The sequence below is a fragment of the Athene cunicularia genome (assembly GCF_003259725.1).
Source record: "Athene cunicularia isolate RWA chromosome 27 unlocalized genomic scaffold, athCun1 chr27_part1, whole genome shotgun sequence".
NCBI lineage: Eukaryota > Metazoa > Chordata > Aves > Strigiformes > Strigidae > Athene > Athene cunicularia.
In genome coordinates, this window is record NW_020799138.1 from 1,957,976 (window position 1) to 1,977,757 (window position 19,782).

General features: G+C 45.2%; 1 protein-coding gene across 1 annotated transcript in view; it reads right to left on the reverse strand.

Moving 5' to 3' along the window:
* Positions 1-19,782, reverse strand: part of SKAP1 (src kinase associated phosphoprotein 1) — a 150,843-nt gene that overhangs the window by 126,299 nt on the left and 4,762 nt on the right. Inside the window, exons 2-3 of the mRNA XM_026864605.1 lie at positions 18,170-18,275; positions 6,851-6,876 (exon numbers count right to left, since the gene is read on the reverse strand). Of these exons, the coding sequence (XP_026720406.1) occupies positions 6,851-6,876; positions 18,170-18,275 (132 nt within the window). The remainder of the gene's footprint in view (positions 1-6,850; positions 6,877-18,169; positions 18,276-19,782) is intronic.

A 19,782-nucleotide genomic window follows, 5' to 3' on the forward strand; every position in this document is an offset into this window, starting at 1 on the left:
CCTTCTTGAAAAAAAAAAAAAAAAAAAAAGAAAAGCCAACATCATCGATACCAAAAAGGAAGCTACAGGCCAAGTAGTTTTGAGTAATGTCCGTTGCAGCATCAGTAGGTTCAGCGTATTTTCTTAGCTGAAACCCTTCCAAGCGAACAAGGAATAGACAGAACCAACCCACAAGGGAGCTGGGGTTTAGCGAGCATATTCCAATGACAAGACACAAGGAGGCTGTCTTGCCCGTATCTGCCGCAATTTTCACTGTTAAAATAAGTGCAGACAGTGAATGCAAAGACAGGAGCGTGCAGCAGAGCGATAGGCACTCTGGGGACTGAAGGAGATGCCCATGAAGCATTTCTGATGATGCAAAAGATGATTTTACAGTTGTGTTTCGGGATGGAGGCGACTCAAGGGCAGAATTACGATTTCGTAGGTGATTTGGATGGGGTTACTGCTCTACGAACCAAAGCGACGCAGAAGTCACTGCGGGGAGAGGGGGGAGACAGGCTCAGAGCTCCAGATCTGCACCACCTGAAGGTCTGGCAGAGGCAGGAGTGGGACCCGGCGCTGCACCCCCAGCCCCACTGAGCGAGGGCTCAAGGCCCCGCAACAGGACGCTCCTAAGGACTCCAAATTTACACCCTTTTCCCCCGTTTTTGCGGAGCAGGAGGGTCTCTTTCCCACTGTGAGAAAGCTCAGGCGAGGTATACGTGGACACTCTCGTGCTCGATCCCCACCGGGACGATTTCTTGAACCTTCTGTTGTGCATGAAGGCAGAGCAAGTCTTGGGCTGCGGGTCCATCTAGGAACGTTACAGCAACCCCTGGGATTTCTTTGTCAAAAAAAAAAAAAAAAAAAAAGAGAGAGAGAAAGCTGCAGCACATTCCTATTACTCAAACAAGTTCAGAAAACACAGAGGGTTCATTTGAGAAGACTCTCTACCTCCAAAGCTGCACATCAGGCAATTTAGACAATCTAATAATTAGAGTATTTTATTAACTGACCAAAGTGAGAGCAATAGAACTCGTTAATATTTAACTTACTGGGGCTCCCCAAACTGCTGTATATTTAGCATCTTTACTGACATTTTTATACCTTCTTCTTTATGGTACATTGCTTTATTCTTAGGAGCCTGGCGCGCTCTGAACTTCCCCGGGGAGGGAAGCAGGGACACTGCTAAATGTGAACAAAGAGGCCAAGCTCTGCCCCACGGTGTTACAATCCGGATGGGTTTCAAAGGGCTACGGGTGATTCAGTAATTCAAACACTTTTGATTAATGAAGGAGAGATCTCCGAGAAGCATCTAGTAATCCAAACCAGGAAACCTTTCTCAAGTTTGGAAGGAGTTTTAAATCAATGAGCTGGTTTAAAAGGAGTTCAAAAAGCCTCCCTCATTAACCTAATTCTTCTCAATAAAGGTCATGAAAGTTTTGACGTTAACTGCAGAATAACCCAGCTAAACCGCTAGTTGCTGTTAACCTGCCTTCAGTCCGATCAGAAATTCTGCAAGTTCTTTATTTGCTGGCTCCAAGTAAAGATTAACAGCACACCTGATTTTTTTTTGATTTTTTTTTTTAATCGACACGTTTATTCTTGGAGGCTTTTCCCCTTCTCCTCCCCTGGTTTCATACAATGAACACACCCAAAAAGAAGCCTCTAACATTTTCAAAATGCCAAAAACACCTTTTGTATTTCCTCGTGCTACAGCGATATGAATTCCAATCGGGGGTAAACATCTCCCCCTTAACCCCTCTGCTCTTACAACCAGTCAAACCCATTTCTCACCGCTACGGAACCACGTTCAGCGGTGCTCACTCCCTGTCGCAGCCCGCGGCCTGGGCTCTCAGGTTTTTAAAAAGATTTTAAAGCTTCATGATAAGCCGGGGAGAGAGAGGGAGGCTTAATTTCTGGTCTGAACACCCAAAATGCAACGGCAACAGTTTCAAAGTTACATATACCCCTTGATTTTTTTTATGTATAGATGTAAATAAAAATGCAAATACACCGCCAGGCAGCCCTTCCCAGAGCACAAACGCCTCCTCCCTGTGACATTTTTCCAAGCAGAGTGTTCTGTTTCCTCCTATAATCGTTGCTTGCCTCCAAAATTTGTGCACAATACCTTAGGTAGCAGAATAATTTATAAGTCTACGTAAAAGCAAAGCTGTGCAGCTGCTCCGTTCGCAAAACTATGAAACAGGAGGGATTTCGGTGCAAAAAAAAATACTGTCTCTACGCAGATTAGTTTGCCCAAAATAATACATGCACAGAGGCAAAGAACTGCATGCTCAAGGGCTGCAGGAAGCAAAGCTTCGGCGCTGATAAAGGGAGCTGTCAGAATTGTTGATGTTAAAACTTTTCCCTTTTTGGTTTTTTTTTTTTAAGTTAAAGAACATATGCCTTTGTGTATATTTTATTTTTCATTAATTAACTCTGTTCCACACACCACCCAAACACATCTTGGACTCGAGAAGGCATTCTAACAAAAGTTTTTTTGTTTTCTTTCCGTCTCTACATGTTATGACATTTCAAGGGTTGGAGCTGGCACTCGTGTTTATAAAGCAGGGGAATTCCAAGCATGGCGATAGAATAGATATTTTAACAATATGTTACAAATATTGTCAATTCCGTATTTTTTCCCTTGCGTTTTCAAACACATCATAAATCTCAGCTAGGTTTCTGTCTATGAACCCTGCTTACCACTGAGCTGGAGACTCTTGGCATCAACGCAAAGAGGGGTTTTTATAAATAAAACTTTGTAAAATCACCGTGCACTCCATTAATTCAGGAACACTCCGCCTCAGCTTCAAAGCGGATCTTTACAGTAAAGATGGTGTTTTTGCTGCTTTAATGATTTGCTACTTGTACTTGTCATAACTACATGAACCAAATATGCAATACGAGGGAGCAGGGGTTTAGGGAAATGCACAGTTCCGTCTCCCACCCAGCTCCGCTTCAGTTCAACTCAATAGATTTGAGGGTTTATATAGAAAAGCTACTTCATAAATCTAACACTTGAGGCCTTTGTATGATGCCAGTTAATGAAAGAAAGCTACACGCGTGCCTCGGGTATACACATACCTCATGCACTGCTACCGCATCCAGCCCCGAGAATAACTGGCGACCCATGAAGAACTTGGCATCCGAGCCAAAGCGAGCAGGGACGATAGAGGTAAAACGATACGCACTCCATCTAAATAGTATATACTATGAGAGAAGTGGCCTACTAAGACTTTCCACACTGTTAACCTGCTTAATCCTTTTACAGAACACGAAGGGTCCGAATTTTTTAAGTCACGTTTTACCCCAGCTTGTCCCTTACCCCACCTCCCTGCCACACATTTATATTTATTGCTCCAGACTTTAGGGAGGCGACATTCTCTTGGGGTTAAGGCACGGGGCTGGGAGCAGCACTCAATCCGGACCCCTGGATGCGACTGTAGATGCTTTGGAACCTGAAGTACATTTCTTAACCCTCAGTTTTCCCAAATTTCATAAAGGAGAACAACTTTCCTCTCTCTGTCACATGTTTTGACGACTTATGAATATTTTAAGGAATTCTACTACTCAGCAAATACGCACGCAGCACTTCAGAGAAAACCATTTGGGATGAATTTTTGATGGAAAAACAAGAGCGTTATCATAAGCTCAATTAAAATAAATCTGGTTTTATTCATCTAGTTGGGGTTGTTTCCTTCAAAATAAAGTAATAAGTTATTGCCCACAGCCGCATCCACTGTGAGGGGTTTTTTTTTAGTGTGAATGAGCACATGGAAGTTCAAAGTTCTCCGTGCAATGCCATGCTAAGGAGACACTCGCCCAATGGGAAGGACCTGGTACCCCCCCAGGAGCATTTGGAGGGTCAGTACTGTGTCGGCTCCAGGCTGGGTTGGGCTGAACCCCATTTTCTCCATCTGCAAAGGTCCGTGTCTTCCAGCAGAGAGCAACCTGTGCCCCTGAGAATCTCAAAATACTGCACAGTCATCAATAACTTCATCTAACTCGCTGCTACCAGTAGCCATATGCCTTTTTACATTTGCCCATCTTCGCATGCCGTGTGGGAATGGAGAAGCCAGAACACACCGGTGACAAGAATTTAGTGCAAAGTCCCGTTCCAGCAAAGCCAAACATCCAGCCCTGACCCGCAGCTCTTTAGCCACACGTGCACCTTTTTCTTCTTTAATCCGTCCTCTTGCACTGCTCCCTGTCCTTCCCTTCTCTTCCCAAGCGTTCATCTCTTTCCTCCTGTCTCCCTCTCCCGTTATTTCCTTGCAGTACCCCAGAATGGCCTGTCGCCGCTCCCTCAGACCATTCGTTTCTTCTAAACCAAAGCTTGTTGCAGACCATTTTCCCTGTGCTGAATTGCGAGAAGAGACAGAAACAGCAGAAAGGAACTTGGGGGGAGGGCTACAACTGACCCAGGTCCTCTCTAGATTTTCTTTGCCAACTTTCCTTTGCTCTCTTTCCGCAAAGGGGAGGTTGCTGCAAGACAGAAAGGGCATGCAGGCGTAAAATATATTAAGTGTATAAAATGCTTCACATAGGCAAGTCAGCCCTCCCTCCAAGAGGAAATGAGTCACCCTGGGGCTCTGCTCAAAGAGCACCTAAGGAAAAAGGCAAAAAATATTTTGCAGCTACACGCTCCAGTCAACACCACGGCTTGGTGCGTGTGAATTAGGCACCGCAACTCATCCTGCAAATCTTGCACTCTCTTCAGTCACATCTTTCTGAAACCCCACTCGTCTACCCAACTCATCATCCTCAAGACCTACGCTCCTGTTCCGTATCAATTTCTGCTTGCTGGGAAACACCAAGACTGATCCTATTAGCTTCAGCCAATACTGGAAACCAACAGGTTGGAATAACTGGAATCACTGAGGTTTGGGGCTTCAGAGGGATTTCAGCATGGCTCCGAGTTCAAGATGTGGTCACTAGTTGTGCTTACCCCCTTTAGAAAAAGCTGTTTTCTAGGTATTACAGAGAAAAACCCCATCCCTCCTTCAAAGCCACCTTTTCCTTTGCCACATCAGCTTGGTATTTAAAAGCACTGGCAGTGCCGCTAAGCAGCTAATTAATTTGTACCTATTTTTTTTTTTTTCAGTCCTCTTATCAATATGTCCAGACACACAAGATTTTTTTTATTTTATTTTTTCTTTAAAACCAAGCCCCACATCATAGTTCTCCGCTTCTTTTCCGCTCAACGCGCACCAAGTTCTCATCACCCCCTCTCCTTCCCCCAGCAAGGTGTCATATACTGGAGTTGAGGCTCTCAAGCCCGTGTTTTCACTCCCAAGTTGTCCTGTTTCCTTAGTGCTTTTTTTTTTTTTTTCTTTTCCAAGTAGTATTAGTTCCCAAGATGACATAAGGACACATTTAGATACCTAGAGATACCTACACACCTGAAGACCCAAACACTTGCGCAGTAATCCCTAGCAGACGTTTAAGCAAGCTCGGCAATTCATTTACAAATCTCGACACAGTTCTACAAACCAATCTTCTTAATACTGTTAGGCTTCCACCTGTACAAAGAATATTTCAAAAGAACAAAAGCATCCCTCCTCCACCCTTTAAATTCTATGAACTTTCAAAATTTTTTTTTTAAAAAAATCTAATTTTGAGCCCTTTTATGTGTTCTAATCCTCTCTCACTTTTTTTTTTTTTTTTAATTTTGAACACAGCTGTCTGTTGTACTTTCTCAAATGATGCCAGATGCTGGGTTCATCAACCAAACGCATGAAAACAATGGTTTGAAAGCAATTAGAAGCACCGAGGCTGCACCGAGGCTCATATTAAAATGTGATAACACTGTTCTAGTGGGAATTGCAATGCTGCCGCATTTCTGACATTTCTGTGCTGCCAGACAGACAGGATGTGCTGGAAGTGGGCCCTGATCGAGGAGGTAACATACTGGAATTTATTCCTGGAGTAAATGAAGGATTAGCTGAGTTGGAACACTCACAAGGATTTTTATTACGGCCCCAGCTCCCATCTTGTTTGAACAGCGGCAGATCCTTCTGTCCGTGCTCGCGGATCCCAACCATCGTTTAAGGGAAAAGGACGAACCCACGGAACCACGTGCCTCGGCTGCAGCCTGGTTGTACCCAGTGCTCCAAATGAGGAATGGGAGCTGGGCTCCACCGATGCCATACGGAGTCAAAGGAGCTCCAGGTCAGCTCCGAGCAAGCATGTATCCATCAACTGCCCCAAATACGCAGAAATAGCCACTGACAGGGCTTGTGACCTGCCGGCACCCTGGGAAGTTTAAATCATCGCTCCCATCACTGAGCAAATGAAGATCAAAGTCACAATCAGAATCGCCCAGCTTGTTAACAGACAGAACAAGAGATGGTCACGGTCCTGAAAAATTTACAGCCTGACCGTTTGTCTACACCTGAAGGTTGATTCGGTTTCCAGTTCGGGTTAACACGAAGCGATGGGACTGGAGGAAACTTGCCGGAGGTTACCCAACAGCCTTTGCTCCGGAGTCAATAGCCCACGGGAATGTCCTGCCTTTCTGAACTTCAAGCCTTTCTGGAGACAGAAGTTTTGCAGAAAAATTCCCTGAGCTTGTCCGAGACAATAGGTTTACGTCAGCACCACACAGTTTTGTGTTATTTGCTCTCAGGGGTAAGAAGAAACGGACTTCTGCTGCTAAGAATACTAACCCCAACTCCTACTATAGCCCTCACCACAGCTTTGTCCCTCCTCTCCACCCCTAACCGCCACACAGAGCTATAGATTCGGTTTAAGCTCTTCTTTTTGTTGACTTTGCATAGAAAACTCCACACACATCCAGCCCTTCCCTATTCCCAAAGTTCATAGCAGCAAGAACTCACCCCTCCTTCCCCTGGCTTGTACTCACCTCGGGGCAGAAATTCCAAGTGGTACCTAAAAGACAAGAAAGAAAAAAAAAAAAAAAGACAAAAAAGACATAAGCATATAATATTTTCTTAATGATTTGTTCCAGCCTGATGAGTAAGTGACAGATGGGAAAATTACGCTGCCAGGAACCCAGCGAATGGCCAACACACTTTTTGTGTAAGAAGCTTCAAGAGGAATTACGAGTCCTACAGATAAACCTCCTTCACATCTCCTCCTCTTGAAAAGTTCCAAAGCTCCCAACTTCCTTCCATTAGAACACATCTCTCCAAACACAGAGGTTTACATGACCTTTTGCTTTGCAGCCTTAATGAAAGGCTTTTAAAGGTCCCTTCCGCCCCAAACTGTTCTACGATTCTACGAGTCTTTTCTTAACCTCATCTCACACCTTCCCTTCCAGCAGCCGCATTGCAGAGGGCAGTATGCACGCTGCCCACTTCTGGCCAAGCCAAAAAAAAAAAAAAAAAGTCCTCCGTGATTTCTTCATCTCTTACACCCTGAGAGCATCTTGCGATGATATCTGAGTCATTTTAATAAGAGAACAGCACTGGCGAGATCTGGAAACAGATCAAGGATTGGGGATAAACCACAGAGTGACCCGTTCACATGTAACAAAGGGTTGGTCTATAGGCATTAGTGGCAAGAATCCAGTATATAAAAATCCAATCAATTTGTTTCCTCATTAAAAGCTTTCACGAAGAAAATGATTTAACACAAACATTCAAGCTACTGACACAGATTAATTAGAAAACAACAACAGAATTCTGATTAGGGCCATAATATTTGTTTGCTTTGGACAAAATAATTTAAAAAAAAAAAAAAAATTTGAAAATGTGCATAGACAGAAGAAACTTTCCTGGGAGAACGGGCTCGGTGATAAATAAGTTGGGAAGGAGCCGCACCGCCGTGCTTTGTCAGGGCGGCAAATTTCTCTGGGCCTTTGGATGCTCTTGGCAGCGGTCCCCCAGTTTTACAACGAGCTCTCTCCGATCCATCTCATCTCCCAAGCCCAGAGAAGTGACACCACCTGCCCAAGGTCAGCAGAACCGTAGCGGCGCCCCCGTCCTTTTGTCTCCAATCAGCCTCGACCGTTCCCTCCGCATTTGCTTTGAGAATCCAAACGTTGTTCAATATTATTCAGTAAGAAACGTCCCTTCCCTGGGCTCAGCCTCTGCTCTGCGAGAGGGGTCTGTGTCCTCCTGACCCCCCCCCGCCAAAGCCCAGCAGCCCGGCGAGTTGAAATACTTTTGTCTCCTGAGCAGACAACGCCTGCGAGACAAGGACAGCAAAAATCACTTCTTGTTTTGTGAACTTTTGTCTCTTGTGCTTGAGAGACTGTCCTAATCTCCCCTGAACATGTTTTAGTGATAACATTTACTGCACCAGGACCAAAATGATTTTCTGTCACTTCTAATTCCAGTTCAATAAAAGTATAAGAGCTTTGTTTCTAACCTCTGTCATTTTTAATACAGTAAAATGGTTTAAAAAAAAAAAGTAAAATTGAGTTCCATTTCCTACTGGACCAGCAAGCCCATGTTAGCTTCACTCTGATCAAATATAAGGGGGGGGGGGAATACCAAAAAGATGCTTTGCTTTTTTTTTTTATTTTTTTTATTTTTTTTTAAAGCATAAGGAAACAGTCAAAAATTCTAATCTCATCAGATCAGGATGTGTCTTTAATCTCATGCTTTGATCATTTTCACTCTGGAAAGGCTTAAGCAGAGAATGAAAGTTTAAAATTTAATCAGGAGTGGGGGGAAGATGGTCTTGTTCTTTAGGGAAGATGAAAGAGTAATGATCTAATTCCTTCATCTGCCACTGACTGCATGAAAATCTTGAAAAAATTACTTATCTTGAGAGTTTAAGAGGCACCCACATACGATGCCACGGTATTTTCAGTACGTTCACTTACAGGATTTCTTTCTTTCCCCCCGATGTTTTGTACATGTCTAAGGGCGGGGGGGGAAGGTTTTCCCCAACCCTTCCTTCAACCTTACTTAATCAGCAAGTTATATTTTCACCATTTTCAGAGACGGCCAGAATATTCTTCTGTTCTTGCATTACCCAAGAAATACAATTTGGGGGGCAAAAAGCCCATTTTTTTACCCCAATGACCTCGGTAGCAAATAGGGCCAGTTCAAGTGTATCTATAGCCCGAAGCCGTGTGTGTGCTTAAGGATTCAGAAAAAAAGCAGAGGAGGAGGAACACCGCTGGCAGCAGCAGGTTACTCATCTTGGGCCATTCTCCAAAGTACAGCGCTTGAGGCCAATTCTGATTTTTGTTCCCAATTAAGACGGTACTGACAAGCACGTTATGTTTTTAACACCGTGGGTAAGAAGCAGTTACACAACGTTTCATTCTCTCTTTGCCAGAGGTTTACCCTGAAAGTTATCGTTCGATAATTTCTCACGGCGGATAATTATAAGAAAAAGTAATTGCTCCGTACACATCCCCTCCTTGAGCCAGACAGCGTAAGGCAGAAACCAGAACCTGCGTCTTGATTTTGGAGGTCATTTTCCTTGGGATCGGTTTGACGTTTTTGCCCTTACAAAACTTTTTAGATCTCACAAACACCCAGAGTAAAAGCTTCTCATTCGTTTCCTTAACCAGAAAGTTTGGGAATAGGTGATAGATTTGGTTATGTCTTAACTGTTCCTGTTAAGCACTTGATCTAAAAAGCTCCTCTCCACCAGCTGCGGGTAGAATCTCCCAAGAAGAGAAGCCGTTAAGGCAAAGCCTAGCAAAGTTTTCAACCAAATGGAAAGGTCCAATTCACATCAGACCTAAAGGAAGTGGAGGGAGATGGGGAAACGCTCTTGTCAAACCCTTGACTAAACTTCAGCAAACCGAACTCAAAGGAATCTACCGAGATTTTTGATGCAATATGTAAAGCGAGGAACTAACCCCAAAATAACTGATTTCCATTACAAAGCCAGAGGACGAGTGTTGCCCTGCCAACAGTGTAACAAAAGACATCCTATAAGCATTTCCTCCGCGGGGTTTGCAACGAACCACCCACCTCTCTCACCTCATCGGTGCATTTTTCAGGCCAGACAGGAAGAAGCCACAGATTTGTTCTGTTCAACACACAAACCGTTTCTCATGACCGTACAGCCTTTGAAGTTAGGCGCTCAACAAGCAAACATCAGAGGGGCTCGCTTTTCTGGAAATGTTTATGTTCTTTGCTCCTGAAAAACATACAGATCCCGGTTCGAATTCATCAGCCTCCTAATAGCAATGTTTCCAGCCGGACCAAATCGAAATTGCAACTCGGCTGTGTTAGCAGACCGCAGAGGGGGAGTTACCATGAGAAAGAGTAGAATAGAATGCTGTTGGCACATGGGGAGGGGAAACCGAGTCACAGAGCAGGCAGGTTTGCCAGAAAGCCTCGTTCCCAACACGAACCCACTGTCCCTAAAGTCCTGAGCCAGAACTAACCGTGTGTAAGGACCAGAGCCTTCTGCTGTCTCCCACAGAGCCAGGACTTGGTCTTCAGAAGTGAAAGATGCTTCCAGGACGCACCTGGACCTTGAGCCCAGATCTTATGCTCGTACTGATTTATAGCAGAAGCAAGACTGGAAGCAACCCAAGACTATCAGTTAAGCACTTGCGGGGCTTGAAAATAAGTTCTCCAAATCCTACCCTCCCCAGCTGAACTGTGACGGATTCACCTTCCAGAGAGGAGAGTTTGGTTTCCGTAGCTCTTACTCAAGTGCAGTCACCTGAGGACAGTGATGCTTCCAGGTCTGACCAAGCAGGACTGCCAGTAAAGAAGTTACTTCAGCACTCTTATCACCTCAGCAGCAGTGTTTAAGCCAGGGAAACCCAGAAATAGCCCCTCTTGTTCCAAAAGGAAGGAGAGATCAGGCCCTGAAATACACAAGGATGAAATTCCCCCCGGGTCAGTGTTATTGCGGCTGCACTAGGTGCGAGTCATAGAATGGTTTGGGTGGGAAGGGACCTTAAAGCCCATCCAGTCCCACCCCCTGCCCCAGGCAGGGCCACCTTCCACTAGCCCAGGTTGCCCAAAGCCCCGTCCAGCCTGACCTTGAACCCTCCCTGGGAGGGGGCAGCCACAGCTTCTCTGGGCAGCCTGTGCCAGGGCCTCACCCCCCTCACGGGGAAGAATTTCTGCCTTAGATCGGATCTAAATCTCCCCTCTGTCAGTTTAAAACCGTCACCCCTCATCCCACCCCTACCCCCCTGATCTAGAGTCCCTCCCCCCGTTCCTGCAGCCCCTTTCAGCCCTGGGGGGCTGCTCTAAGGTCTCCCCGGAGCCTTCTCTCCACCAGCTGAACCCCCCAGCTCTCCCAGCCTGTCCTCACAGGGGGGGCTCCAGCCCCCCCCAACATCTCTGTGGCCTCCTCTGGCCCCGCTCGAGCAGGTCCGTGTCCTGCTGTTGGTGCCCCCAGAGCTGGACCAGCCCTGCAGGGGGGTCTCACGGAGCAGAGGGGGAGAATCCCCTCCCCACCCCTCGCCCTCTGCCCACCCTGCTCTGGGTGCAGCCCAGCACACGGGTGGTCTTGGATTTGCCCTTTGATACGAGCACAGGAATTGTGTTTTCTTGGATCACCAAGATAACTTGGGTTTATTCCTACATTTCCAACCTTTACACAAAACTCAGGCATCAGATTTACCCCAGGCCTCTCGTTTTCTGTTTCACTGGGGGGAAGCGAGTCAAATTCCATCAGCACACAGAAATCCAGTAAAATACATAACACACAGCCCCCTCCTCCTCCCATCCACAATTTGAGTTTGCTGAGCAGCATCCACTGCTCACAGCAAATCCCAGAGCTGAAGGAGTCTAACCAGATCCATTTGGGGCTCGAAGCAAAAATTGTTGTCTGAAATCTTATGGTCTATGTTATGCAGGGGGTCAACCTTGATGGTTATAATGGTCTCTTTGCAGCTCTAAAGTCTGTAAAAGTCTAAAACCCCACTTTCCTCTCAGACTCAATTTCAGCAGGAACCATAAAATAAAGTCAGGTTTCAATCAAATTTCCTGTATTTTCCTGTCCAATTAAGAACACTAATATCACCACAGATGTTATTAAATTAGATATTTCAAGGCAGTCTAATTTGTTCGGTGCACAGCATTCGTCGGTTTTTAATGTTGGCCAAAAAAAAAAAAAAAAATTTAAATCAATGCTGTACAAGATTTCAAGCAGAAAAAAAAAAAAAAAAAAAAAAAAAAAAAAGATGAAAATGGGATTGGGGAGCTCACCATTAGCAAAGTCGGTTACAAACCACTTCAAATGCATTTCTCGGTTAAATGTTACAGGAGCAGCAGCAGCAGCTATGCAAAGACTCTGGTTACACAATTTCAATCATTTACAGTCCTCAGGTTTCAGTTTAACAATGCATTCACAAGGAAATGGATGGGGAAACGGGGGTAATTTTATCAGCTGGAATGGAAAATGATGCAAATTACTGAAAGGAGTCAAACCCAGAAGGCACCAAACTGCATTACTGGCAGAGTGAATGGCCACATTCTCCCCAGGTATAAAAGCAGGTAGAATATGATAACAGCTGAATTGAATTTGTGCCCCTGCCATGCCATGTAGTAACACAGGAGAATTCCTTCCTCAGCACTCCCCAAAAGGAGGAGAGAGGGGGAGAAAAAAGAAAAAAAAAAAATCCCCTACCAAGATTACAAACTAAATTGGGAACATCCTAACAGAAACTTTACCAGACTTTAAAAAGAAATAATCACCAGAGTCAGTATTAAACTTGACTGTTGAAAACTAAAGGAATTCCTGTGCTCACACACACCCAGGCGCAGATGTACCGGTGCAGGGGGGTGAGAGGCTTCAGATCTCCATTAACACCAGCTGGTCCAGCACACGCTGGTGTCCCCACTCTGGGCAGGACCCCATCCCCTCTGCATGACGTAAAAAAAAATAATTAAAAAAAAACCCCAAACCTGAAGAGTTCATTTTTAGGATAGAAAAACACAAATCCCCAAACTGCCGAGGACTTCTGAAGTGACAGGGACTCGCTTTTTTTTTTTTTTTTTGGCAGAACAAATCTGTATTTAATGGCCAAAGTAAGTGTGAATGAAATCCTGCTCAGCAAGATCGTTTCCTTGCTGAGCAAATAAATTTCAGCTCTCTGAAGAACATGAAGGAGGAGAACAGCACTTCGCCTAATTAAGGACAATGTGGTGGGGCTACAGTCCAGCCCTGGCATTAATGTGCTGAGCTCAATTATCTGCCCATCAGGTCACATTCTTAAATTCCTTTTTATCTTTGTATCGCGTGTTATTCCGCGTAATGACTTTAATATCGGTAGGAATCACAGGCAGTGCATTTACACTAATGAAGCAAAATTACCCTGAAATTGCGTTTTCTTTCATTTCAATCTTAAAACTTTAAAATAAGGTTGAAAATTGAAGTAATAAATGTAGTTAATACAGTTAGGAGGTTATTAAAACAGGCCAAACACCGCTTTAGACAAAATTTTGGATGGATTTTCGTTAGTGAGTCTTTTACAATCCTACTGTAATGCCTTGCCACAGAAAGGATTGAGTTCAACTTAATAATTAGGCTGAAGTTCCCCTGGTGTTGAAGCCTCTGCAGTTCAGCTACACCCGGAAACCAATAAAAACCAGTAGCTCGCTGGTTTGTGACACCCTGCACAACCCACATGCTACAACAGCTTGCTGAGATTTGTAGCACAACCCCAAGGACCCCCAAACCAGAGGCAGACACGCTGTGTTGTCTTTACCCTTAACGCTTCCATCTGGGGTCAAACCATCCTGTGTCAGCTCACGTAGCAAGTGCAGGATTTCTCACTGACATTAACACTGTCAGGGCCAGAGGTGGCAAAGCACCCAGCAGGAACTGGGTGATGGTGTTACCCAAGTTTGCTCCCCAAAACCAAGTATTTCTGAAACAGAGTATGGAAACACACCCCCAGGCACTGGGAGCATCTCTGGCCCCTTCTGTATTTCGCATCTCTGCACTCAGGGTGAGCGATTTCTAAGCTCAGAGGCTGTATTTATTTTTTCTCAACTTCATGAACTCAGGGTGGCAGAGCCCAGGCTCTGGTTGAAGATACAGGACAGCCATGCTGTTTCACTACAGAATTAGACGTTTAAACCCCTCGCCCCAGACTTAGACACCTAAAAATCACTCGACCAGGCAAGGACCACGCGTCTGTTGTTCAGGCTGGGAGTCCAAACACCCTGCCAGCCACAGCACACTCACATCTGTGACACCGCACACAGATACCGGCGTGAAACGCAGCAATTGTGGAGGTCTGGGAAAGACCTTGGCTCCTGCGGGCTCTCCTTAGCAGGCCAGGACATCACCTGAAGATGTCGGAGATGTGAGAAGTTTCACTGCAGAGTTAAAAGACCACATGCAGTTTTCCTCACTGACAGCGCTGGGAATATCGCCATAAACTTTAAGGAGCATTAGTTGAGGCAGTAAGATGAGGTTTGGGGCTTGTTACCCAGGGGTGAAGAGCCTGGTCTACACTGGAGCTCCTGCTGCTGGTAGGAATGTCAGAAAACAAGCCTGTGTATCAGTTACGAGTAGGAGGATTGGGCCCCTGGTTTACACCGTTGGTTTCGTCACAGCGGAGAAAATTAAAGGTAAAGTTTCTGTGTCTATTTTGGATTTCCTAGTGGGTGTATGTGAGAAACTCAACATTAATTAAACCACTTTCTCTTCATTTCGGCTTTGATATACAGCAGATCTGCCTCGCTCTCCTTTTAGCGCTATTACATTTCACCTCAGGGGGAAAAAAAAAAAAACAAAATTAAGAATTTGTTTCCATCAATACAAACTTGCCTTCCAACAGGGAGTTTAAATGACTAGCTGACTCCAAGGAGATGGAGGAACTATTTATCTCCATATTTTTAAATAAATCCCATTCTCCCCATCTCACCCCCTGCCATTGTAACTGCTCTAGAAATGTCGAAATGCTGAGGTGAGGTCATTTAACAGCAAGAAGACTTTTTTTTTTTTTGGTTACTGATCTTGCCAAAGGACAAGAATGGGCTTGTGTTCCTGAGCGGAGTCATGTATCCGATTCATCCCAGGTGTCGGACATCTGCTGCTCGCTCTGCAGCCGGCTTTGTTAGGACACAAGAAACATCAGTGATGTTCCCAAGGAACAACTTGAAACAACCCCTCAGCACCAACGGACCTAAAACAGAAGCAACTGAAAACCTTCGGGGTTTCTGGGAGACGAGCAAAACTGTCTCGGCACCACATCCTCCCCCTACCCTCCCCCAAACCAAAGCTGCTTTTGAAACAAGTTTTACCCATTACAAACTCTTTGTTTTTCGGTTCAGAGAGTAGAGCAGAGTCCCCAGCCTAGTCAGGACACGGGTAACTGTACACGCTACTGTGCTACGAGATCCTCATCCCTCACACAGATTATTCCTGGGGACTGAGGCTCCGGTTGTGTTTTGTGGCTTGTTTGCCTAGATGCCATGCAAAGCAATCAGGGAAAGCAATTATAAAAAAAGATACTCTCAAAGCCAAAGAGATTATTAGGAAAAAAATAATGCCAGGCCAGGATTTACATATAAGATATTAGAGAGTGGGATAGGATCTGAGTTAGTAGGGAGGGGGAAAAAAAAAAAAAAAAAAAAAAAAAAAAAAAAAAAAAAAAGTAAAACGGTACAGGGACTCATAACTCAGGCGTATGGCGACAGCCTCCCCACAGCCACCGCCTGCAACGCCTCTGACATGGCTCCTCGAGCAAAAATACCCCAGACTGCCTCGGAAAAAAATTATAACCTGCAAACACAATCCCCTCCCTACCTACCGCACTTCTTGCGGCGAGACGGGAACAATATATCCTCACAGGTAGCACATGTAGACATAAAACCCAACCACTTGTTCACATTATAGTCATCAGCGAACCTCCTGGTGGGGGAACGTTATGAGGCCACGGGGAGAGCAGCGATATAAAGACCTGACGGCCAAGTTACAGGAACAGTTATTGAGCCTGGCTCAGGATAATCATACTAGATGAAGCTCTTCCCTTTCCGAGACACATGTGCGTCTCCCCTGTAGCTGAGCAGTTTACTTATGTCCATTACGAACCCAAATAACGAAACCCTACCCGCCGTGTTGTGTTTCAGCCCGCAGAGGTGAAACGTGGAGAGCGGGGCTGCTCGGGGGAGGCAGGCGCTTCCTGACGACGACGGCGGATGATTTCCTGAACACCCGCCACAAAAGCCACAGGAAGCTCCCCAAAGAGACAAACCCGCGCCTCATCCCCAAGAGCAAGACCCGCTTAGATCCTTTCAAATAAAAAGATATAGTCATTGTTACGGTAATCTCCCACCACAAATCATTGCATTAATGGCTCAGGTCAGAACAAGGACATTTGAATACTGTTCTTCTCACCCTTTCCAAATGCCACCAGGCAATAAAACACAAGTAGGAAATCATCAGTGCCCTGTAGTCTTTGCTCAAAGGTCTCACTTTCCCCTCCAGAAATACCTGCAATTTATTTCAATAAGCAACAGGATGGAGGCCCACGTCTTAACCGGAGCATGCAGGAGGAATCTGCAGATCACAAAGGCTGCTCCGTCACATTTCCTACTTAAGAGATTTTGCTCTAAAAGCTTTATCCCAAATTGTATTCTTTGGTTGAGAGAGAGCTCGGGACCAAGGTTGAGTTCTGCATCGCAACATCAGTGTTTACCCCAGGACCATAAAGGCAGCTCCTTCTTGAGCAAGTCACCAAAACCACACAGAACCCCCCCCCCCGGGAAGCCAGAGAGGTCCACGGGACGATGGTCACAGCAGCCCCTTTCCCTGCTGCTCAAGCGTCATCCACAACAGCACGCAGACAGAGCACACACTTCCAGAAGCAAGAACAATCAGTATTTCCAGGTTTGCCAAGCGCCTCACGAACCTATCAAGTTCAACGCTATTTTTAATTCATTAAAAATCGACCTAATGTAGAATTATATGAAGATAAAGCGTTGTCGCTTTTAGAGTTTCGTGTTCTCAGGACAGTTTTAAAAACTCTTGGGGTTGATGTCTGAATGCTTCAGGTTCAGAATACTGCTTACTTGACTCTTCCCATCCAAGATCAACACCTGCCCACGAGTGGGAATTTTTCGGAGAAACCATTCTAATCCGTTACAAACATGGAGTCCAGCCCTTTCTTCTACAATAGGACAGGACACTGTTACACACACACACACACACACACACACACCCCATTCTTCTATTAGATATGCTACAGCCCCATTTTCCAAAGGCTTCCATCTTCGGCGTTCAGCTTGTTTCAATTATTCAGGGCAACCCAGGCTGATAATTACAGAGTCCCGAATTGCTGAGTAAAACTGATGCTTAATTAGCCAGCGGGAAAGATCGATTAAGATACAGCAGGGCATCTTGCAAAGTTCTTCAGTGGGACTGCAGGGAATAGAGTCTGGCTGTGCCCTTCCGAAGGATAAAATTCTCCACTTCTCAGGGACTCGACAGCAGTTTTATTTAAACTGGATGCTTAGATCAGTCAGCCACCCTGAGTTTTATGGTCAGGTCTTAACGTCAAGTGACACAACTCATATCTTATAACTAGGGCATTAACAGCAAGCTCTGGATCACGTTTCTAGCCAAAAATATAATGCAGCTGAGGCTGAAAGTTTTATGTAAGCCTCCAGCAACCTGTTTTCTATTTGTGTTCCTTGATTTTCCCCGGCACAAGAGAACAACCTTTGTTCACTCACTTAATCCAAATGATGCAGCTCATGTTCTCATGCAGGATTTGAACAGTCCTGAGGACATGAGATTTTTGAACCTGGGTCAGACTTGAGCTTTAATTCCAGAAGTCCTCTTTATTCCTTTTTACTGTATCAAGGTCCAGGCAATACATATTTGAGTTCAGGAGCCACTCGTGAAATAGATGCCTTCAGCATGAAGCCAGCAGCATGAATCTTTGCTCACTGTATTGATTTAGCCACAAGCTTAAGTATCAAGCGATGGATTTTTTTTTTTTCCCCACAAAACGCTCTCTAGCACAAGGAAGAAGGACAGGACCAGAGACCCACATGCAAAGAGCTGTACGGACGCAGCCCAGAGCATAGTTTTCTTAGTTTGAAATACAAAACTCCAAACGAATGACAATTTGGCAGACAAGAATAAAACTGGTTAAACAGGTGAGTGTACGAACCAGCGTGCAGCACACTCGCACGTTATACCAAGCCCTGAATGTCCACTAAATTTCGAAGTTTGGGTCAACGTCCAGCTGAATACAGCATGTGGTACCCAAGGCGTGACACTGTTCCGAAGCATTTTTCATTAGAGTAATTGAGGCAACACAAACCTGGCTTTGACTTGCCGGAAGCCGAAGAGAATCACATCCCTCTGCTCCCTTGCTTTAGCACTCAAGTGCTCATTCCGCAGTCCATCCACCAGGTAGCCTTCAGCATCTGGGAAAGAGAATTACGGGTTAAAACTCACAGGCAGTGGTACTCATCCTTGGCTAAGAAACCTGGCTGTGCACCGGGACACCCTCGAGGCAGCGTACCAAGCTGCCTGATCTAGAGACACGAGTCGGTTTGAAGACTTAATTTGGAGAAGTTCAGACATTGAAGTGATTGCGGAGAGGAGAGGATCTAAATATTGCATGAGATGACAGAGCTTCTCTCTAACTGCAGTGGTGTAAGACAAATAAGCAGCTACAAGGAAACCACCGAGCAGAAGGAAGGGGAAGGTGGAGTGAAATGTGGATCAAGTCTGTTGGACCAAGTGCGGTTCCACCTGCCTCAAGCCCTAAAAATTCTGCTGCTGCGAAAGGCTTTTGGCATTAAGGACACAGAAGAAGTGGTCATCTCATTCAGAGCAGGATCCAAAGCATTTCTGAAGTGTCAGTGCAAGATATTCACTGACACTTCAAGGAAACCCTAACCCGTGGTTTTCACAAGAATGATCTTCATAAAGAACTGAAAAACGGGTTGGTTGTGCACCAGCCTACGTGCACTTGTATCACAACATGAGTTCTCCTGCAAGGTTGTCGCCGAAATACTGCGCCCTGTGCTTGCTCAGAGGCAGCTAGAAAGAAGCAAACACGGTATTCTCTCACCTGGAAACCACATCTATATGCAGCAATTTAACTTGAACTGGAAGATAAAAGGATTAAGTGTCTTGTATTTGCGTAAATATTTATGTTCTTCGCAGAAACTTTCACCGAAATCTCACTGCAAACAAAAAACGGTTCTAATCACGCCTGCTCGGTAGAGGAGAATATCACCCTTGTACTTCAGCAAGGTTTCCCCTAGCAGGGAAAAGATTGGCTTCAAACCTATGGTGTTGTACATCCACAGGCCTCTCCAACCTTTAACTCGCACCCCATACTGTGACACTAATGTCGGTTTAATATCCTGCTTGCAAGACTTTCAGCTCCTTATGCTTCAGCTGCCAGTACAACAGCCAGCACTGTTTAGCACACCCCAGGAATCTGCACAGCTCCTTAAAAACAGCTCCTCCACCTGCAAGCACGTCTCAAGATCAAAATGCCACAGGAGAAATTAATACTTTTTTTCTGTTAAAGTCATGAGCCCTCATTTCTTTTTGTTGCCTGCTCGTGACACGCTCAAGACAGGCTTAGAGCTTGGGGGGAGTGTGTGGAGGGAAAAAAAAAAAAACCACAAAAAACACCAAACACCACAAAAAGGAGCTCAAAGCAAAGAGCATAAGGAAAGAGGTGGAGGGGAACAAGGCTGATGCTTGGGCATCCCCCCAGGGCTCTCTTCCCACCTCCTGTTCAGAGTGACAGAAGGGCAAGCCCAGGGAGATGCAACTCTCACCACAGCAGCCTGGGAAGAAGTGAATCCAGATCATAACCCATGAATCCACGACAGTCCCGTTCTCCTTTCTGGATTTATTCCGCCAAAAGCATCAGTTCCCACGGGAGCACCCGCTAATAAGCGCATTTCA